At 41.0% G+C, this 24,211-nt stretch overlaps 1 protein-coding gene across 1 annotated transcript in view; it reads right to left on the reverse strand.

Annotated features, from left to right (window-relative positions):
• Positions 1–5,620: 5,620 nt before the first annotated feature.
• The window catches only part of slc24a3 (solute carrier family 24 member 3), a 420,704-nt gene continuing 402,113 nt past the window's right edge, over positions 5,621–24,211 (reverse strand). Inside the window, exons 14-17 of the mRNA XM_051919605.1 lie at positions 23,156–23,270; positions 18,007–18,119; positions 14,442–14,507; positions 5,621–7,556 (exon numbers count right to left, since the gene is read on the reverse strand). Of these exons, the coding sequence (XP_051775565.1) occupies positions 7,407–7,556; positions 14,442–14,507; positions 18,007–18,119; positions 23,156–23,270 (444 nt within the window). The 3' untranslated portion in view covers positions 5,621–7,406. The remainder of the gene's footprint in view (positions 7,557–14,441; positions 14,508–18,006; positions 18,120–23,155; positions 23,271–24,211) is intronic.

A 24,211-nucleotide genomic window follows, 5' to 3' on the forward strand; every position in this document is an offset into this window, starting at 1 on the left:
AGTAACGCTTTATGGGTGTAATTTGTTTATTAGAAGAATATTCTTTAAATGAATCACCTCAGTTCATAAGGTAAACGTTAACATTAACAGATTGTACAGCAATGGGCTAACTGATACTTGCCTGAAATGCGTTACTGTTCGTACACTGTGCTCAATGGTTGCTTTGTGCAGTTTTTTAATTGCAGCTTTCAAACAGAATTAGTACCGTTTATCATAGCCAAGAGCATGAAAGTCTTTTTTAGACATGACAACGTGGTTTTTTTGCACCTTTCTTGCTCATCTGTCTCTTCTTCAATCTGAACTATTAACTTAGTGTATGTTGCTGGAACACCAGCTTTCTCAGAGGTATCCATGTTTTACTTTTCCACTTGGGTAGCACAAACACACAGATGTCACAAATAACACAATTGCAACTTCAGACATCCCAGCTCCGCCGTATGACAAATGCAGCATTTGTGACTGGTCTGCAAACTCTGTGGTTGCTGGATAAGACGCCATCATTTTCCAACTATGTGACACTGTTAGCATGTTGAATCTAGAAATTACGAGGGGCGTTCAAATATAAACAGGAATTTATGAGCTACACTTATACAATGAAACGACTTAAACACTATTTTTCATTGTAGTCTCCTGCCACTGCAATAAACTCGTTCCAGCACTCAGGAAGCTTCTTAATCCCACAAGAGTAGAAGTCTTTTGACTGCATGTTGACCCAGTCTTGCACAGCGTCAATAACCTCCTCATTCGACTTGAATTACTTCTCTCCTAAAAATTCCTTAAGCAGACCAAAGAGATGATAGTCACTCTCTGAATGACTTGTGTCAGAAGGGGACCTTGTTTTTCGATTTCCTGGATAATCCAGTTACTGATTGTGTCAGGGTTGTCTGTGTAGGTATTTGCTGTCTTGCAAAGGAGTCACCGCTTTGAAGTCTGGCCTTGGAGGATGTCTGTATTTACCTGAAATTAACATGTTTGACAATATTGGTTTCTAATCAGCAGACCTGTACTCATTAATGGTTGGTAACAATACACTTTGTTAACTTGTGTTTTCATTAATTGTTAAACCCAGGAAATTTAGATGTGCCATTGATTAAACTGATTGTCCAGGACTGACAACAGCAGGGACTGAAGGAGATTTAAACTCCTGGGCAGCAGCAGGCAGAGGGAACAGTCCACTGAGAATGCTGCCAAGACATTCAGACAGAGCACAGGGGCTCGTAAGCAGATGAGGGTACCTGGCTGGCACGATGTGAGGCACAAGGACGGCAACACTTCCAGGGAGGAAGAGACAGCTCCACACGGAGACGCCAGTTGTGGGTCCAGCGAGAGAGGGAAGCCACATGAAAGGACCAAGCAAAGCTGACAGACGACAAATGAGGTGTGCCTAGGTCACAGCAACACAAGGAGCCCAGAGTGGAAGAAAAATGAACAACAAAGAGATGCTGACAGGGATTCAACAATTTGAAACAACCTCTGTTAAGAAACGAGTATCTGGGGAACAGAGTGCATCCATGGACAGTTGAACGATTTAGTGTTAGGGTAACACAGTGCGCAAACTGGACTCTGCACCACTAAAGGTTGTATCCTCCAATTCTTGCTTTTAATGGACTTTTAGAATGTGGACTGTGTGTTTTCCTTTTAAAAAAAGGAAATTTGTTCTGGATAGGTTTAGATTTTGTTAGGTTCATTTATCTTTTTAATGTATTTTTTATTGTCTTGTGTAATAGAACTTACTGTTGCTTTTTTCTGAAATTACTGTTGTGTCTTTCATTGTGTGTTTACTCATCGCCCAATTTAAAGAAACCTGTGTGCTATTATTGGTAAATTTCAGGAGTTCCCAGTCTCTTAATAAAACTGGGTGGCGTAGTCGGATATTTTAATGGTGTCTAAGTTAGATTACCTGTAAGTGTGACCAGACACCTGTTACACTTGCAGCAATCATACACTCTAGACTGAGAGAGAGACACTCATCCCCAAACTGTTTTTTAAGTCTCGAATAAATCTGAGATGGAATGACTCCTTCATTTGTCAAAGATGTAATAATAATGCACTGTGCAACTCTACTGTGTACCTCCTGCTCCGACATGTTGATTACAACTGACAGTAAGGGGGGAAAGAGCAGCTAGCACTACTAACGACAAGTTCATATATGCGTGCGTTTGTCCAATGCGTCAGGTCTATCTTGCACTCTTTTTAAGAACAGAGCATGAAAATTCCTGTTTATAATTGAACGTTCCTCGTATTAAGTAATTGCTTCCTTGGAATGGCGGGTGCTCGATGTACAAAGCTGTTAAAATACACAGAATGAAATACTTTGCTTAGTTGGGCCTGGTTAACCCATAAGTATGCCATTTTAGTCTACGCCACTAGTGGTCACTTTTCTCACGTGCAATGGAAAAATTAGTAACTGACATTTTTTTTCAAAATTGAGTTGGAGTTACTTGGTCTTTCCTGATGTTATAAGGTAGTGGTGATGGCCAACTATGTCTTCATTCAGGTCACAGCACAATGGAAGAAGCTTGTGTGTACACAGTATTTTACAAACTGCAAGACAAAAAACTAGCAACTCCACTGACCAATGAGGAAAAGCCATATACCAATGAAAATGCTGGATTACGATCACATGATTTAAGTGCTGCGACTACATGATTTAAAATGCTAAGATTAAAGATAAAGATGCTAAGATTTGCACTGGGTGTGACGAGGATGAACAGGATTAGAAATGAGTACATTAGAGGGTCAGCTCAAGTTGGGCGATTGGGAGACAAAGTCAGAGAGGCGAGATTGCGTTGGTTTGGACATGTGCAGAGGAGAGATGCTGGGTATATTGGGAGAAGGATGCTAAGGATAGAGCTGCCAGGGAAGAGGAAAAGAGGAAGGCCTAAGAGAAGGTTTATGGATGTGGTGAGAGAGGACATGCAGGTGATGAGTGTAACAGAACAAGATGCAGAGGACAGAAAGATATGGAAGAAGATGGTCCACTGTTGCAACCACTAATAGGAGCAGCTGAAAGAAGAAGAAGAAGACTACATGATTTAAAATGGCAGGTGTTGTTGATTCATGGAAAAAACAATGCTGTGTATGTGATGCTCAGGAAAAATGAAATCTAGAGATTGTTAATTATAGGGGCGACATCATTTTCTCAATTTGCCGAAAACGTGAAAGATGAGGCATACTGGGTTTTTCCATAGTTGGTGAGTTTTATATGCTGGTAATCTCATTAGACCCTTAGCCTTTTACTTCAACTGTATCAGCTCTGTAGCAATTAATATGGGTGCAAATGTATTTGAGAAGGTGCGAATAATTCAGAAATCTGCTCATTAAAACAAAACTGGGTAATAGTTAGATAATATTCTGGTGGAAATAATACTGTACAAGTAGAAAGAGGGAACCACTGTATGCTGATTTAAGTGAGGAGTCTTTTTTATTTATAAAGTGAAGCTGCATTTGTAAACTTCAGTCTGGAGTGTCAGAATTGTCAAAAGTGAACTCTGCAAATGCAGACGAGTGCAATTCAGCCAGATAAGTAAAACTGTTTTTGATCTTCGGGTGAACTTCAAATCCGACACCCCTGTTTGTGTAAGGAAACGATAAATCAAAATTGGAAACATTTGGTAGACTCTGAGTAACCGTTTGGGCACTTTGGACCGATCATTCTTCTGTATACGAGAGCTTACAGCTATCATCATCAGATTTGTTGTGATGTAAGAGAAAAGTGGCCTTCTATTGAATGATGAAGTCATCATTCTGCCAGGAATTTGAACTTTAAATTTTTTTCACCCTTTTTTTCCCTTTCATTTATCATGCATTTGAATCGTCTTGAACTACAAATTTTTACCTTCCCTTTCACACTGTATGTGTGACCCGAACGCAGTAAGCTCTTTTCAAGGCGCACTATTTGAATAAGCTGAACAGAATGATTTAAGACATCTTTTTGGTTTAGATCTCGTCATTTTGTTCTTTATAATAGACAGCTACAGTACGAGTTTCCTTTTTGGCTTGCCTGCTGATTAATCAAGTGGCTTCATCCCCACAAGGTATATTTTCATGTACAGTATGGTTCAACATTGCTAAAAGGAGGAACGCTGTTTTGGAGACCTCCAGTTTTCCTCTCAGGCACTGAATCCAGGCAATGAGAAGGATTATGATCCCAGCTTGGTTACTTTTACAGTTCTTTTGATGTCTTGAAAACCAACTAGGAGTACAGTTATTATAATTACAATATAGAGAACAGCATGACACCGACATGTTCAACCCAAGAAGGGCTCATTGGTAACCATTTTACAAAAGACTACCTTAGCTTGAGGGTGGAGAAAACTTAAATAAATTGGATGATTATGTTGAGAATTTAGACAGAAGCAAATACATTTTATGACAGTAACATTTACAGAAGGACTCCTGTAGTATCTCTAGAAATCCATGTGTATGTTTTGTATATAGTTTTGTATATAGTATATAAAGTATATGCGTGTGTTTGTGTGTGTGAGTGCAGGGCTCAAACAACATGTTTAAAGACTTTAATCAATGCTCTAGATGCTTCCATAGATCTACATTCGCTTTCATCACCTTTTGGAGTCATGCAACGTGGAAATCGGGTTATCCAGTGTCACACATGTGCTCTCCAGGGACACAGTGCTGGCTCTCTGACTAAAGGATCTGGGCTGGCAACTCGAAGGTACCTGTTCTAAGCTGAGTCAGGGGTTGGCACATGATTCCCTGGATCCGCTCCTTCCGGTCTGGCTTCCTCTTAAGGGGTTCCACCGCCATCTTGAGCCAGTAAAACTGATGACTTACGTCCGAAAAAAACATCTCGCTTATTTTTGCAATTTTCTCTTTTGTTTCCCTAAAAATATACACGAGGTGCGTCCCCAAGGTGTCCCAACTCTTTATCTCTCTCGTGTTTTGTCATTTATGCCAGTAACATGGTGGTCTTTGTTCAGTTTTACTCGGCTGGATAAATCCTATGTCATGGCTGTCTGATCTAACATGGCTGTCCTTTATATTGTACAGTGTATTTAAGGAGTACATGTAAAGTTCCCTTTCCTTTTCCCCTTAAGTTACAGAGTGGTGTAGATACAAAGAAGAAGAACAATGTGTAGAAAATGAATGATGGTGTTATATTTTTACTAGGGAGGCAAGCTTCCCTGGTGCCTTCAGTGCCCAACCCCCAGTTGCGGCCAGAATATTAGTAAAATCTGTAAATTTATTGGAGTCAAAATCACGAAATTCTATAAATATGTAAAAGAAAAATTAATTATTATTTAACCGAGTAAAAATCATGAAATGAGAATAAAATATTTACTCTCTTACCAGTTGGAGTATTCCCGTTAAACTAAGGTCCATTATCCTCGATGAGTATTTATAAGAGACTAAATAAACGATCCATTTGTTTTAACTGACAAAAACCACGACTTTCTTGATATTTTACTTTATAATTTAAAAACGGAATAAGAATCTGAAAATATAACAATATCACATTAAAGTTTGATAAATTCTGAAAAGAATGATACCAAACATATATATATATAGGTTTTAAAATAAGCCTGATTTAGAGCGTGACAAAAAAGTCACATAAAATTGTTGCACTTTTAGGTTTAGGATTTTAAATATATAGAGTAGATTACGTAACTGTCTAATCTCACTTGCACTCTCAGTTGTTGTAATTTTCTCCTATCAAAGTGCCTGCAAGACGACAACAGCAACTCTTTTAGGACATACTGGGTGAAAGAAGAGACTCGGAGTAACATACACTGTGCAAAGAGAAGGGTGCTTAGGGTGCGCTTGACCTCACTGTGCATGGACACATAAAAGACAGTGTGATTTACGTAATGATGGCTGCCCCGTGGGCCAAAATGAACCTCTGAAACTGGGAGCAAACAAATGGAAGCCCTCCTGCTCATTTGTAAGCATCATTCATTTGGCTTCTTTGCTCTTGCAGGCTCCCGTGACTCCAGGCCAGTTCCGGTCTTTTGTTTGGTAATTGATGCTCATTAATTTAAGGCTTAGATTAAGATGGCAATGCTAACCTGCTCAGGGCACTCTGGGAAATGTAGGCTTAATAAAAAGAGCCCTTTCAGATATACAGTGCATGACATTAGATAGAAAGGTGATATTTTAACAGTCTTCTCACTGCCGTCGGCTATGCCATAGAGGGTTAGGAACAGCAAACTGAATCTGGCAGTTATTTACCATTTGGTTTAATTATTCTTTGTGCTCTGAACAGTCCGTTGATGTGTATGAACTTAGCTGCTGGTGGAAGCAGTTTATAAAAGTGCTTGTTATCTGCCGTTATGCAGTACATGTTATAAGAACATGCAGAACCAGAGATCTAAACACACGTGAAAGAAGTTGAGATTAGCTGCCTCACCTTTGTAGCCATGTAGGCTTAGAATTATAAATTGGAAATACAGAAAGCCCTCTCGATAAGGAGCTTAGACGTTTCAGTTAACCAGGGTCTTCAGCATGTGAAAGTGTTTTGAGAAGATAGTATGTTGTGCCACAAGGATGGGAACTGTCCTCAGCCGTGTACTAAAGCAGGCTGCCTGCTGCCGAGATAAAGTTAAACTAAAGTTTTTAGTACAAACTATTTCACACATTTTAATTCATCACATCTATTTCACCATCTTCTAGCATGAACTGAAAAAGTAAACTTGGGAATAAATGCAGCAACTCTAAAAATCTATGTTGCATGCAAAGGTGCACGGACTCCACCCTCAGAGGAAAGCCTTTTGTGAAATGAATGTCGTTCTAAAAGTTAAAGAGTCAGTATGTACAATTGTCCTCTCGTTTGTGAAGATGACTCCAGAATCAGAGGAAGAACACCAAAGTGGATGACAGAAAACCATACCTTAGCCTCCCACGCCAAGGACCGAAAAAAGTGTGGCTCCGAATGTTCAGCTCAGAATGGCAGGTCACTGGTGTCTTTTATCAAGTTAACTGTGCCACAAGAAAATGAATCCTTCCCAGGAGAAAAGGTACACAAATGAAGAAGGGGCCGAGAAGAAACAGACTGATCCCTCGACATTTCTTTCCTGTCCAGCGGCCTGCTGGTTAGCAGCTAATGATACTTGCGTCGCCACAATCCATTTCCAAAGTCAGGTTGAGAATCACATACAAAAATTGAAAATAAACTGTTTCACATCAGCGCAGGCAATAATTCAGTATCTTTGTATTGGCTGTGAATGTGCATTTTCAAACAATCAAAAGGGTACGCCTTCTGGCTTCTCTGGTGTGTGCAGCACGTGTGCGCATGTTCATCTCTATATAAATAACCACATACTGTACTCATCGCAGCACGTACTTGTTACAAACACACGTTTTCTTCATATTGCACTGTAGGAATCAAAGAGTTGTTTGCTTTGTTCGGTCCAAAGGGGAGAAAAAAAAAATCCATGCCTGCTGGGTGATCAGCGCTCCTGGCACATCGGCAAGTTCACAAAAGTGAAGACGTTGAACTCAATCAAGATGGAGAAACACAAGAAGACGGCATACAGGGAAAGGCACATCAGCCCCAGCTTCCTGTCTAGCTTCCATTTGTTGAGGTGGACCCCCAGCACCTAAATAAAAGCAGAGATAGCTGACAAGACCACTGGCTGTTTTACAAGTGGCACGTCTTTAAAAATGTGAACGGCAGACAATTGGAAGAAAAGGGGGCACTGCTGCAGACTTTACAGTCAAGAAACTGCAAATACTTTTATCTGTTTAATGGATTGTTTTGTTCTTTTAACATGAGTAAGGAATACCTGGTTAATTTACAAGAAGGCAGGCCCAAAATAAACCCCCCCACCAAGAGCTTTATCTCTCTACTTCTGCCTTGTGTACTTGTTATGTGCACTGAAGCAGAGCCATTCTTTATTCGCTCAGATGAAAGTATTAATGAAACCATCAGGTGTTTAGGAGCGGCACGGAACTGCATCCAGCGATCAACAAGTAATGTGGCCAAGTAAAGTAGTGTGGCCCCCCAGTGGCTAAGCCATTACACTGAGAAGCAAATGATTATAGGATCAGCTGTTTCCCAAATTGATAATCATAAATCTGTAAGAGCTCCAACTCTGTAAAAAAGAAGACAATTTATAGATCAGTACATCCCCATGCAGTAGGTATATCTTATATATAAACGTCTACGTGTGGATATGTGTTTGTGTGTCTGTCTGTTCGGCTCGCCTGGAAGTGCGAGGCTACAGCATGAAGCTGAAAGAAAGTGACTCTGTCAGCAAAGTGAAACCGCCGGGGAAAGACAAACTCGCTTAGCCGCTAATACACAAGTGAGGTGAGGACATCGGCAAAACAAAACCTCCGAGGAGAGAGAAACTCACTTAGCCACTGATAGACAATGGAGGCGTGCACGTCCAAAAAAATGAAACCGCTGAGGAAAGACAAACTCGCTTAGCCGCTAATACACAAGTGAAGTGAGGACATCGGCAAAACGAAACCTCCGAGGAGAGAGAAACTCACTTAGCCACTGATAGACAATGGAGGCGAGCACGTCTGAAAAACGAAACCGCTGAGGAAAGAGAAACTCGCTTAGTTGCTGATAGACATGGAGGGTGAACACGTCCGAAAAACGAAACTGCTGAGGAAAGACAAACTCACTTAGCTGCTAATACACAAGCGAGGTGAGGACATCGGCATAACAAAACCTCCGAGGAGAGAGAAACTCACTTAGCCACCAATAGACAATGGAGGCGAGCACGTCCGATAAACGAAACCGCTGAGGAAAGACAAACTCACTTAGCTGCTAATACACAAGCGAGGTGAGGACATTGGCACAACAAAACCTCCAAGGAGAGAGAAACTTGCTTAGCCACTGATAGACAATAGGGATGAGCACGTCCGAAAAACGAAACCGCTGAGGAAAGAAAAACACGCTTAGCCACTGATAGACATGGAGGGAGAGCACGTCCGAAAAACGAAACTGCTGAGGAAAGACAAACTCACTTAGCCGCTAATGCACAAGCGAGGTGAGGACATCGGCAAAACAAAACCTCCGAGGAGAGAGAAACTCACTTAGCCACCGATAGACAATGGAGGCGAGCACGTCCGAAAAATGAAATCGCTGAAGATAGAGAAACTTGCTTAGCCGCTGAGAGACATGGAGGGTGAGCACGTCCAAAAAACGAAACCGCTGAGGAAAGACAAACTCGCTTAGCCGCTAATACACAAGCGAGGTGAGAACATCAGCAAAACGAAACCTCCGAGGAGAGAGAAACTCACTTAGCCACCGATAGACAATGGAAGCGAGCACATCCGAAAATTGAAACCACTGAGGAAAGAGAAACTTGCTTAGCCGCTGATAGACATGGAGGGCGAGCACATCGGCAAATCGAAACCGCTGACTCTGTGTTTCAGTTTTTTTTCTGAGATTTCAATGGTTTCTAGGAGCCCTGGCTTTTTACAGCACGAGCTTACACAGCTAATATAAAATAATATTTGTGTCTGCAGAGTGCGTCCACTGAGTGATTAAGGCCTGGGTCTGTAGTCCACAAATTGGCACGTTCGGTTCCCAATGCTGACTCAACATATGACCATGAAGAGTCACTTGATCTTCTATCTAATCAAATGTCAGATGCTGCATTAGTAAAAACATTGTTAAAACTACCTATTTGTGTTCATAAGAATTACTTACGGATGCTTTGAAATTACTTCAGTTTTTTTTGTATCACTGGTATGAGAAAAATTCCCATTTGATTCATCTTGATGTCTAGTTATGCAAGATGTTGAGCTTTTTGGGCTTCCACCCTATTTGTGGCCCTCATTTGACCCTTATTTTGAGGCCATTTTTGGACCATATTTTGGTGACCATATTAGCAGCCATACCACCTGCACTTCCACCTGAATTCCACCATGCCTGGGGCCTGCCAGTACTTGGATGGGAGAGCATCTGGGACAAGGGTCTCCATCTCGTTTTCTAGAGCAAAGCTGTGGCTGCAGGCTTTCAAGCTATTCATGTTCTTAATCAGCGACCAGTTTTTGCTGCTAATGAACTCTACTGCCTTCATTTTAATTGACTTGCTATTTAAGCCTCAGACCCCTTCGTTATTTCTTGTTTCTTTAATTAACGGCCAAACAATAATAAGATACAAAACAAGCCAAGACATGACCAGCTAATCAGTGTACATTTTATAATATCTGAAAATAAAGAAAGGTGAAGGTCTCAGTAATGTTTAATGATCTGCTCAGGTCCACAAAACATTTTGACAACACTCTTAGGAAAAAACAAATCAGCAGTTTTGGAAATGTCTGCTGTGGAAGAAAGAGAGCACAAACAGGCCATGGAGTTAAATAACAACAAGAATCAACTTCTGATTAAGAAACTGGTTGGAGTTTGAGGCCTCGACTTAGCTGGTCACCTGTTGGCTCGCTTCACATCTGATTTCTTTCTCATCCTTCAGAATTTGGGTCATCAACTGTGTGACAAGTTCTCTGGGGGACATTCCTTACCATGGAAGGGACTATTTAAAGTTAATATTAACTGATTACATATGGCATGCTGGTTAAGGTGTTGGATTGTGCTTCAGGAGACCATCACTTTAATCCCATTGGTTACCCTTTGCTTAACATGACTAAATCGCTTAAAGCAGTGGTCTCAAACTCCAGTCCTGGAGGACCGCAGTGGCTGCAGGGTTTCATTCTAAGTCTTTTCTTAATTAGTGCCCTGTTTGTGCTGCTAATTAACTTCTTGTGAATTCATTTTGATTGACTTGTTTTTTAAGATTTGTTCCCCTGAATTTCTTCATCATTCCTCTAAATTGCTTCATTTCTTTCCTTAAATGGCAACTAAAAAGAAATGAAATGTGAAGTGAGTCAGCCAGCAGAAGACCAACTAAGGCAGGGCTTCAAATGCCAACCAATTTCACCCTAAGCAATTGCTTAATTAGGTGCAGAGCCTTGTCGTTAATTAAACCCGTTCTTTAATTTTGTGGCTTGTTGCTACTCTTGTGGTGCATTAGCAGACATTTCTGAAATTGTTGATTTTCTCTTTTCTAAGAGCACTGGTCAAATGCTTTGAGGACCTGAGCAGATCAACATTCTGAGACCTTCACCATTCTTTACTTTCAGATACTGTATGAGGACACAGTTTGCTGGTCCTGTATTAGCTCATTTTGTATCTCACTATTGTAAGGAAAAAGAAACAATTAAGATGTCCGAGTCTTCAAGAGTCTTCAAATGAATTCAAAAGAAGTTAATTATTAGTACAAACTGGTCACTAATTAAGAAAAGGGTTAGAATGAAAACCCACAGCCACTACGGCCCTCCAGGACTGGAGTTTGAGACCACTGGCTTGAAGGGTAAGTTTGGCATTTTTCAAGCTATTTGTTCACAGTCATGGTTTATATATACGTATATATTAACTTTTTGCCACTTGAAATTGTGTTCTAAAGTTAGGTGTGTTTTATACATATTTAAAATACCTTGTCTGTCCTTGCAGTTTATAATGAGGCTGTAGGGTCCTAGGCAAAGATTTTCATTTAAGAAAACATACCTTCTGCATTTATGAAGCATCTTAGTGGTAATAAACAGGAAAATAGAAATAATTATTTAACTGCAGATTCTTGGTGCGGTTTTCTCGAGGTAATGTGCCTTTGTCTGCTTGCAGCAGCTGTCATGGGTGGCGTTACGTCAACCCAAAGCTGAAGGCCCCCCCGGCCCAGCCCTTTATAATCCATGTTGTCATTTTACACCGAGATGCATGCTGAATGGCAGCGCAGTGAAAAGAGCAAATATGACATTCACTGTAGTTTGTACACATAACCATAAATCTGAACTGAGCACATTACACTGCATTGTAGTTTCAGATTTTTGTCAGATTTTTGAAAGAGCCAAGCCACTTTTTCCACATAGTGAAAGAATATAAGCGATACTAAGTGTACCTTTTCAGTTATATTTGTCAGGTCATCTGTTTGTGCAGTGTTTCAGGCTGAAGTCAATGATGGAGTACCCCCAAAACAATCCTTGATGAAACAATTGAATGTTTATGTGTTGAAATCATCAAGTAGGACCCCCACTCCCCCATCAATAAAACAATCAAGTGTCCATAAGACATTAATAGTGGGAACTAACGTGCTGCTTTAAAAAGCTGGGTGTCTGCCCCTGTTAAGGAGCGCTAGTCATCAAGTCACCCTGGGGCCTGTGGGGGGTCTTAGGCCAGATTTATACTGACGCGATGCATGCTGCAGAGGACGCTCCTGCTACACAAGCTTTGTACTGTTTATACTTGCGCGCGTACTTTACGTAAATCTGGAGGAATCCACCAGGTGGCAGTGCGAGATATTATCACGATGAGAACAGGTTTGGCTTCGCTGTGTTGTGAATTGCCTGGAACACCCATTAAACTCCGATGACACCTTACCGCAATATCTCCGAAAAGGATGTTTAATAATTAACTCCATCAGTCCAGGGATTTGTCCATGTCAGATAGTATTGGGCACGAGGCAGAAACAATCCCTGGACGAGGCATCAGCTCATTTCAAGGTGAATACAAGCACACACACACACACACGCCGGCATCATTTTAGTGTTAGCAAATCTGCATATCTTTGGAAGGAAAGCGGAGCACATTGTGGAAACCCAGCAGGAAAACATATAAACTCCAGGCAGGGAATACCAGCGACGTGACTCCCTGCAAGACAGCAGCGCTAATGCTCTGCCACCGTGTCACCCCCTTGTGTGTAATTAACAGTATTCATTATTTAAATGAAATTACCGATATATCTGTAAAATGTAACATACATACTTCAATGCATTTCATCACGAAAGTGATATCAAGTATAAATCTGAGGATTCTAAATGTGCAGAGAGTTGGAATATCATACATTTAATGTGCTCAGTGTGGCAATCTATTGCTGTTTGCCGCTGCTGTCAGGACCAGAGGAAGCCCTAGAAAAAAAGACGACACAGAAGACGGTATGTGAGACTTTTAAAATGTATCGTGTCATAATGATCGGGAATATGCCAGGCTTGAATATAAAAGCACCATGAATGCATCTGTATGTCGGCATTTTGCTTCACCACTTCGAACCATTCATCAAACATCGAAGCACGCACACCGATCTCATAGGATCCGCAAAGCGGCTTTCTGTCACATGTAGATAGTAAACAGAGACTCTGCCGTTACATTCCAACTTTTAGCACACTGCGTCCCCCAACTTTTTGCCGGTACTGCAACTCGCGCACGCGTCGCGTTAGTTTCTGAGGACCTGCTCAGAGGACGCATCAAATGAATGCTCGAAACGCGTGGCAGCCATGATGTGGGCGCATACGCGTTCTGAGCGTGAAGTATAAATGAGCCCTAACTCTGGCCTTAGTTACTCAACTGGGTGACACCATCCCCAGCAACACTACTGATGCAAATCAATACACTGTAACATTTTTGGCTTTAAAAAATGGGCATATTTGCTAGCTTTCAAGGCCTTCTTTTTTATAATGGGCCCTTGGTATCCATAAGCTCCATTGTAAAATTCAAGAATGGAGTCCGGCCTGCGCTACAGACCAGCCACTTTGTGTCCCTGCCTCTTGCGTATGTGGAGTTCACTTTCACCTGTTGGCTGTGATTGGCTCCAGTAGGCCCCCGTAACCCTGTGTTAGGATACAGCGGATTGGATAATGACTGACTGACAAACAACAAATCTTTGAATTCTCACGAATACGCCTCTTCATTAGGAAGAAACAGTGCTTTCCTGATGGCAACACGAATTAGACAATCTACAAGTCTCCGACTTCAAATTTAAATCTGAACAATATATTCGATCTTTTTTCGCTGTTCCGTTATTTCACCGAGTAATAATTTCCGTTTTTTTGCGCTAATGCGATCTTTACTAACATTTTTTTGAGACTTTCAAATATTAGCACTTTCATTATCTCTAACCTGCTCTGCATGTCTATCACGCCAACGTTTTTGAATTCTTTATGACGTTCTACTTTGTCATCTACTCTTTGTCTTTTATTTCCGGCTCCAGGCGTGGTCACAAAGTCTCGTCTCGCGGGACATGATAGTGTCTCTCTGAAAAATTCACATCTCGTCCCAGTCTTGTCCCAGGATTTTTTATTATAATAGAGAGATGCTTCACTTTATAAAACAATTTAATTTAGCAAACTAATATATACTCTGATTGTGAAAAAATAACTTTGACTTGAAAAATACTGAACTCATCCCTTTAACTTGCCATGGCTTCAGATACTGATACATGGAAATAAGCCCACTATGCACATGGGATTAAAAATAACTGGATAAAGAGAATAAACCTTCAAATAAATGAATACACATTTTCTGTATTTTTATTCATTAAACATTTTAGACAAATATATTGTGTGCTGTCTATTTTACACTATCATTATTTGAAGTTTTCAGCTAAAGAAGCAACTACAGTATTTGCCTGGAATTTTAATCATAGCTCTTTTGGCATTTGAATGTAATAACAATTGAATACATAAATTATACTCACTGTAAGAAAAACTGATGCTAACAGCAGCCCAACAGAAAACACAAGGCCTCTGCTGCTTAGATGAATCTAAATACAGAAAAGGAAGCAAACGTTATTACAAGAACAGGCCATTCAGTCCAACATTCTGCAACTGATGGTTTTCTATTCAACAAACATCACAATAAGAGCATCAAGATGAGATGAGGAAGTTTTCAAATTGCTGCTTTACACTACACTACTTTGTAGCTTGTCTCACTGTAAAGAACTACACTCAGCGACCACTTTGTAGAGTGGCTAAAGAAACTGAAGAGAGGAAGCTAAATGGGGATCTAATGACAACTGCATGACAAATGGCCCTTCTACAGTACACAGTCACTTAGCTAATTCTTAGGACCAGTATATTAAAACCAGGTAGGGCCTCCTTTCACTCCCGGCACAGCCTCAGTTCTTCATGGCATGGATTCCACAAGATGTTGGAAACATTCCTTTGAGATTCTGATCCATATTGGCATGACTGCATCCCAAAATTTCTACTCCCCAGTTCTAGCACATCCCACAGATGTTCTAAGGACACTGAACTCATTGTCACGTTCATGAAACCAGCCTGAGAAGACTTTTATTTTGTGACATAGTTGATTATCATGCTAGATGTAGACATTAGAAGAAAATTTTGGCCATGACGGGATTCACATGGTCAGTCAGCAGTAGGCCATGTCATTCAAGAGACGCTGATTGGTATTAATGGGCCCAAAGTGTGCCAAGAAAATATTCCCCACACTATTACACCATCACCACAATCATCAGCCTGGGCTGTTGATACAAGGCAGGTTGGGTGCATGAATTCTTGCTTGATGCCAAATTCTGACCCTACCATTTGTGTGCCTCAGCAGGAACTGAGGTTCAACAGACCAGGCTTCATCTGTGCAGGTTTGATGAGCTTGTGCCCACTGCAGCCTCTACTTTCTACCCTTGGCTGACAGGAGAGGAACCCAATGTAGTCTTCTGCTGTTGTAACCCAATCGCCTCAAGGTTCAATGTGTTGTGCATTCTGAGATGCTCTTCTCTCCACTACAGTTGCACAGAGTTGCCATAACCTTGCTGTCAGCTCAAACCAGTCTGGCCATTCTCTTCTGACCTCTCTCATCAACAAGGCGTTTCTGTCTGCAGAAGTGGCACTCATTGGATTTTTTTAATGTTTTTTGCACCGTTCTGAGTAAACTGTAGAGATTGTTGTGTGTGAAAGTCCCAGGAGATCAGCAGTTACAGAAATACTCAAACCAGCCTGTCTGGGACCATCAATCATTTCACAGAGAGATCATATTCTCTCCCTACTCTGGTGTTTGATGTGAACCTTAACTGAAGCTCCTAACATCTATCTGCCTGATTTCATGCATTGCACTGCTGCCACGTGATTGGCTGACTAGATAGGTCAGATTATCTCAGGGCACAATGTGAGCTACCACAGCTATGCTGATGACACACAGCTGTATTTATCAATAGCACCTGATGACCCCGATTCTCTTGATTCACTAACACAATGTCTGACTTGTATTTCAGAATGGATGAATAGTAACTTTCTCAAGCTAAATAAAGAGAAAACTGAAATCTTAGTGATTGGCAATAATGGATACAATGAGGCTATTAGAAATAAACTGGATGCATTAGGATTAAAAGTCAAAATGGAGGTAAAAAGCTTAGGGGTAACTGTTGACTGTAATCTGAATTTTAAATCGCATATTAATCAGATCACCAGGACAGCATTTTTTCACTTAAGAAACATAGCAAAAGTTAGACCTCTTATATCATTGAAAGATGCTGAGAAATTAGTTCACGCGTTTGTTTTCAGTCAACTAGATTACTGTAACGCAATCCTCTCAGGACTACCCAAAAAAGACATAAATCGTTTGCAACTAGTGCAGAATGCAGATGCTAGAATCCTAACCAGGAAAAGAAAATCCGAGCACATTTCTCCAGTTTTAATGTCACTACACTGGTTACCTGTGTCATTCAGAATTGACTTTAAAATTCTGCTTATGGTTTATAAAGTCTTAAATAATCTCACCCCATCTTATATATCGGAATGTTTGACATCTTATATTCCAAATCGTAACCTCAGATCCTCAAATGAGTGTCTCCTTAGAATTCCAAGAGCAAAACTTAAAAGAAGTGGTGAGGCGGCCTTCTGCTGTTATGCACCTAAAATCTGAACTAGCCTACCAATAGGAATTCGCCAGGCTAATACAGTGGAGCACTTTAAAAAACTGCTGAAAACACATTATTTTAACATGGCCTTCTCATAACTTCACTATAATTTAATCCTGATACTCTGTATATCCAATTCATTATAATAACTATTCATGGTGGCTCTAAAATCCGTACTAACCCCTACTCTCTCTTCTGTTTCTTTTTCTGGTTTCTTTGTGGTGGCGGTTTGCGCCACCACCATCTACTCAAAGCACTGTGATGTTCCAACAGTGATGGATTAAAAGCCAGAACTCTGCATGACCATCATCATCAAGTCCTTCCGTGAGAACCTTAATTACAAAGAGGACTATTTCATTTATGTTAGGTAGAATGCCCAGAGGGGACTGGGTGGTCTCGTGGTCTGGAACCCCTGAAGATTTTATTTTTTTCTACAGCCGTCTGGAGTTTTTTTTTGTTTTTTCTGTCCCCCCTGGCCATCGGACCTTACTCTGTTTCTATGTTAACTAATGTTGTCTTATTTTAATTTCTTATTTTGTCTTTTATTTTTATTTTCTTTTCTTCATTATGTAAAGCACTTTGAGCTACTTTTTTGTATGAAAATGTGCTATATAAATAAATGTTGTTGTTGTAGATAACTGCATGGATAAGCATGGATTCCTAATAATTTGCTTAGTGAGTGTATAGTGCCTGATGCTGCATTTCAGTTTTGGTGCTGCATTCATCGTCTGTTCTTGGTTTTGTACTACTGTCACTAGTCTGTGGGAGACATACGAATAAGAATTTAATTTTACTTTGTACAACTAGCAGGGATCAAATGGAATGAGCTGGCTATGAAAAAGAGATGTCCTTGAGGTCACATGCCCAATTTTTCACTCAAACTGAATGACTGATTGACTAAGATGGCTGTTTTCCATGGTAGGGTGCAGACCGGAGTTAAAGTTTCAGGTGCACATTTGGGATGACCTATGTGTAGCAGGGTGTCATATGAACAATGAGAGCCTGGTTGCACACACAAAACTATAAACTTGAACTCAATATTAACACTGATCTTTATAATTCTTTATGATATCAAAAAAGTCCATCCAATAGAGTGTCACACATTATCCACTTAAGTTTTTACCTGCACAGGATTTTGGTTAGCGCTTGATCTCTCCTGTCTAAACCCTACGTTGACTTTCCATTTCCACCCTGTGTTAAATAGCTTGTCTTTTTTACAATTTCTTTCTTTAATTTTCCTTTGGGTTAGTTAATCAAACTGGCCTACAGCCAACCAATTTGATCTTATTATTTAATCTTAGGTAGCTTCCAATAGGAATCACATGTCCATGTGTAGTTTTCAGTATGTTGTTAAAATAATAAAGAGAGTTCATGAAATACTTACATAAGATCCATAATCAATTGCCAGAGTTTGTAAAGCCCAAGGTAGTCCCAGGCCCACTAAAATATCAAATACATTACTACCGATGGAGTTGGAGACAGCCATATCGCCCAAACCTGTGGACAAACAGTGATAAAAGTGAATGTAAAATAACAATACATTTAATATTTCATTTACAAAATGCAGCAATCTGTCCATTTTGGATTCATGGGGATAACTTTATGGCATATTTATTCATTTTCTGAAATTTTAATTGATTTTGTTGTTTTTCATTGTATACATTGTTATGCTTGGACTACATAATGAAGTATCGTGTGCAATTCAGGTCACCATGCTGTAAGAAAGACACAACAGCACTTGGAGGGGTGCAGAGGAGAGCAACCAAGTGCACCCCAGGACTTCAGGACATGTCCCACTCTGACTGACTCTGAGAATTAAACCTGTTTAGTCTCGAGGAGGGGAGACTGCGTGGGGTCCTGATCCAGGTCTTCAAAATCCACAAAGGCATCGATCCAGCAGAAATCTTTCAACTTAGCGGTGAATCACACACTGAAGGACATCAGTGGAAATTAAGAGGAAGTTCATTTAGGACTGAAGACAGGAGGCACTTCTTTATGTAAAGAGCTGTGGGAAATCTGAACAAACTACCGAGACATGTAGCTAAAACTGAAATCGTGTATCAAACAGAAATATACTAGAAACCACCTGCCTGTTTAATAAGGACATTCTGACATTTGTACCAGTACACAATGAAAATATGAAAAATACATCAATCCATCCATCCATTTTCCAACCCGCTGAATCCGAACACAGGGTCACGGGGGTCTGCTGGAGCCAATCCCAGCCAACACAGGGCACAAGGCAGGAACCAATCCCGGGCAGGGTGTCAACCCACCACAGGACACACACAAACACACCCAGCACACACTAGGGCCAATTTAGAATCGCCAATCCACCTAACCTGCATGTCTTTGGACTGAGGAAACCCACGCAGACACGGGGAGAACATGCAAACTCCACGCAGGGAGGACCCGGGAAGCGAACCCGGGTCTCCCAACTGCGAGGCAGCAGCGCTACCACTGCACCACCATGCCACCCATGAAAAATATAACCTTTTTCTAATGAGATCTTCTCTGCCACCCTCAGTCCTGAGATAACTCCTAGGAAGGCCTGTGATGACCAGAGTGGGCTGTGCCCCTTCAGGTCAGGATGCCATATAACCGGTCAGCTCAACAACCAGGAGTTGAGACTGAAGAAGCTCCTGTGCATAATCTCAAAAAAATGCAATATCTGAAGGCTATGTGAGATGATTTTGGTCCGCTATCTTTTCAGTTGTCCCACAGTGCATTAAATGGGGTTACTGGGTTAGTACCCCAACAAATTTATATAAACAATCTGAAAGAAATCAATTACTTAATATGGAGTTGATTTAAAAACCTAAAAATAATTTGTGGCCTGAGCAAAACTCACACGGATGGTTGCCCAAGTGTATACAGCTAAGAAAAAAACATTCCCAGATCACCTGGCAGTAAAAATGGCCGAGGACATTCAGTAAAGGGCCCGTGCAGACTCTACATGGAGAACATGTGCCATCTAGAGGACTAAGTTGGAATTTACCTTCCCAGATTTATACAGCAATAAGCAAACACATACAGGAATATGCCTGTGTACAGTGTCTTCAGATGGTATTTGAACCCCTTTAATTTCTACACATTTTTTGTATGTTACAGCCTTATGCTAAAATCATTTAAATTAAATATTTCCCTCATCAAACAACAAGCCAGAACCACAAAGTGAAATAAGGGTTTTACGAGTTTTAGCAGATTTGTTAATTTTAAAAAAACTGAAATCTCCCATTAGCACAAGTATTCAGATCTTTTCCTTAGTGCTTCATTAGCACCTTTGGCAGCAATTCCAGCCCGGAGTCTTCTTGGGTTTGATTCAACAAGCATCACGTCTGGATTGGCGAATTTTCTGCCATTCTTCTCTGCAGATCCTCTCAAGCTCTGTCAGGTTGGATGGAGACTGTTGGTGAAGAGCTATTTTCAGGTCTTTCCAGAGATGTTCGATTGGCTTTAGATGGGCAACTCAGGAACATATACAAAGATGTCCCTAAGCCACTCCTGTGCTGTCTGCTTTGTGCTTAGGGTCATTACCCTGTTGGAAGGCGAATCTTTGGCCCAATCTGAGGTACAGGACACACTGGAGCAGATATTCATCAAGCACATCTCTGTACTTTGCTCCGTTCAGCTTTCCCTCGGCACTGTCTAGTCTCCCAGTCCCCAAACCCACTGCATGATGGTGTTACTACCATGCTTCACCATTAGAGTGGTACTGCACAGGTGATGAGCTGTGCCTGGTTTCCTTCATATGTAATTCTTAGAGTTGAGGCCAAGCAGTTCAATCTTAATTTCATCAGATCAGGGAATTTTGGTTTTTACAGTCTGAGGGTCCTTTAGGTGCCTTTTTGAAAACTCCATATACTGTACATATGTCATATACGTATATTGTGGTGGACGGCTGGCAGCTCATCCCGGCCGGGATGCCCCTTAGATAGAAGGATGGGGGAAAGCAGCTTTCCAGGACACTGTCTCCCCCAAAACACTAGGCAGCGGCTCCCCTGGAGTGTAGCAGTACCCCAGATTCCTGTAGGGCATCCTGGGACTTGGAGTACGGTTTCTCAGCCCTGTTGGGTACCGTGGGTGCCGCCAGGAGGAGCTGTGAAAGGACCAGAGGAACCATGCCTCATCCATAGCCCAGGAGGTACTCCTAAGTAATGAGGATGAGAGGCGTGAAGTACTTCTGGGCTGAAGAAAAAGTCAATTTTCTATCTGACCCGGAAGTGCAACCAAGTCACGTGGGCGGAAGAACAGAAGCCCTTCCGGGTCAAGAATTATATAAAGGACTGTTGGTAGACCCAGCAAGCGAGCCGGAATCAGGAGAAGGTGGTCAACGCTTGCTGGGAGGGGTGGAGGAGAAGATTTTTGTCTTTATTGTGACTGTGGTGCTTTGGAGGCACGATTAGAGAAGAAGAAGAAAATTAAAATACTTCTTGGTGCTTTTAAATTGTGTCCAGACCATCTGTCTGTTGGGTTTAAAAGGGGCAATAGTGCCCCCAAGCATCCATTCATTTACAATATATACTAGCTGTATGTGGGCTTGGGGACAAAATACAACCCGAAGTCTCCCAAGAAGTTTTACTATATTGGTGAACTTGCAGAGGTGTCAGCAAAGTGGACCAGGACAGGTCGTATCTTCTGAAATGGACGTGTAGTCAAGTGCAGCTGTGGCACAAATTGAGCGAGACAGGCTGGAGCCTGTCTCAGGCAAATGTATGATATCTCATTGTGTGAACATACAATACAGTGTGTACGTACCACAAAGCTGAGTTTGTCTGCATGGGTTGAATGAGAAGTGAAGTGCATGCAAGCATCAAAAAAAATTTAAAAGTACATGGATGTGCCATCTCACCAAGTCACACTTGTCTAAGCTTCTACATCTTCTGTAGAATTCACACCAACTCCTGTGGCTATGGTTGAGCGTGAGCAGAGAGGGCTGCTTCACACACACAGGTCTTTCCTTTATATATGTCTAATATATATATGTCTTTTAGATATATATATATATATATATATATATATATATATATATTGTCACACACATCTGTGGTGGGTTGGCACCCTGCCCGGGATTGTTTCCTGCCTTGTGCCCTGTGTTGGCTGGGATTGGCTCCAGCAGACCCCCGCGACCCTGTGTTCGGATTCAGCGGGTTGGAAAATGGATGGATGGATGGATGTCACACACATGCGCATGGGAGGTAGCTAAAGGGCTTGAGTAAGGGCAATTCCGAGTCAGACCGGGTTGTGGCAGAGTGCACTGATTCTTTTTCTTATTTTCCTGCAGACCATCCACGGGAGATTCCACCTGGCTCTGTTGACGTCACTTCTGGGTCCGAGCCTATGGAGGAAGACCCTTCTAAGCCCGACCCCTCTGACTTCACTTCCTGTATTTTCCTTTAAAAGTCTCCACCTTTTCCTTATTCCCTCAGTTCTGTTTTGGACTCGGTTTTGTGCACATCAGTGCTATCATTTACTTACAATTTGCAGCCATTCCGTCATTCAAATGTTAACATAATTTTGACTCACCCTGTATATATATATATATATATATATATATATATATATATATATACACACTGTATATATGCTGCATAGTTTACTGTCAAATAATGCAAAGAGTATGCGACATGTGTTTCGCACTAACTTTGGGCTCATCAGGCGTACACACTCACTGCACCCCCTCTCGGGGATCGAACCTCGGATGTCAGCGGCGAAGCCTCTTTACGTTGTGCTACGGCATGTGGTTCATTAATTTGACAGCATGTAGATCGGGGTAATTACATTCATGACATTCGTAGTCTGAATCACAATCTGATTGTATGGGTGGTTACCTACCAGGTAATGCTTGTTGTTGGTCTGAGGGGACTGGGCGGTCTCGTGGCCTGGAACCCCTACAGATTTTATTTTTTCTCCAGCCTTCTGGAGTTTTTTTTTGTTTTTTTCTGTCCACCCTGGCCATCGGACCTTCCTCCTCTCTATGTTAACTAATGTTGTCTTATTTTAATTTCTTATTTTGTCTTTTATTTTTCTTCTCTTCATTATGTAAAGCACTTTGAGCTACTTTTTGTATGAAAATGTGCTATATAAATAAATGTTGTTGTTGTCTGCAAGTCGGGAAACATCCGCCACGGTGCCCTCTTTCAGTTGGTAGGTAACCACCCATACAATCTGATTGTGATTCAGACTACGAATGTCATGATTGTAATATATATATATATATATATATATATATATATATATATATATATATATATATATATATATACACAGAGTGAGTCAAAATTAAGTTAACATTTGAATGACAGAAACAATTTATTCACAAAACTTCATATGTGTAAGATGATTTACATGAATGTCTCAACCTGTTTGCCATCATGTTCAACACATGTACCATATGAGGCACATAAATTGTCCACAAAAATTGTATATAAGTATATACATAGCAGTATTATTAGTGTTAACATAATTTTAATTAAATATAAAATATACATTTTTGATATATATACTAAAATCTAAAAAGAATTTGTTCTTACCCTGCCGTGCCACAATGAGGCTTGCCATGCAGTCTGGAACGCTAGTCCCTGCTGCAAGAAATGTGATTCCCATTATGACGTCTGGAATTCCCAGTGTGAAGCCAATAATAGTCACCTAAATAAATAAGGTAAAAGGTTTCCACTTACCATAATGCAAGGACTGAATCATAGGAAAAATAAAATTAAAGTCTAATATAAGAGAAACCTGAGGCCATTTCATTTATCAGTTTTAGTCACTTTCTTTCATGACACAACAATGATACTTATTTAGTGCAGAAATATTATTTCTCGGGATACTTTGAAATTGATCATTTACTAAAGTGCCTTTAGCAGCAGCCCACATTCTGAGCTCTCCACTTGCGTCCATGTCCACATTGTAGTTTTGTTCATCTTTATTTTCAATTCGAGTCCCTGATAAATAGGAAACAGCAGGTGAAACTGGGGAAACTCGTCTCTGTCTCCCATAACCTTAGCACTGCAGCTCCCTGGGGATGTGTGCTCTCCCCACTGTTCTTCTCCCTTTATACTAATGACTGCACTTCTAAAAACTTCTGTCAAACCCCTCAGACATGTGGATGACACAGCCACCATTGAACTCATCAGGCATAGTGAAGAGTCTGCATACAGTAGGGAGGTGGAGCAGCTGGCCCTTTGGTGTGGTCAGAACAATCTGGAGCTAAACACTCTCAAAACTGTGGAGATGACAGTGGACTTTAGGAGAGGGTCCCCAATATAACCTCCCCTCTCCATAATGTGTCAGGTGTGGAATCCTTCACATTTCGGCAGACTTGACATGGCAAACCCACATAGATTCCATTATAAAAAGGGGCACAGCAGTGGATGTAATTCCTGAGACAGTTGAGGGAGTTCAATCTAATGCAGGAGCTGCTGATTTAGTTCTACACAGCAATCACCGAGTCAGTTCTGCGCTCTTCCATTACAGTGTGATTTGGATTAGCAACTAAACATGTCAAGAACCGACTACAATGAATAGTCAGGTTTGCAGAAAAGATCACTGGCACGAGTCTTTCCACCTTTCAGGACCTGTACTATTTC

This window comes from Erpetoichthys calabaricus, chromosome 15, assembly GCF_900747795.2.
Source record: "Erpetoichthys calabaricus chromosome 15, fErpCal1.3, whole genome shotgun sequence".
Classification (NCBI taxonomy): Eukaryota; Metazoa; Chordata; class Cladistia; order Polypteriformes; family Polypteridae; genus Erpetoichthys; species Erpetoichthys calabaricus.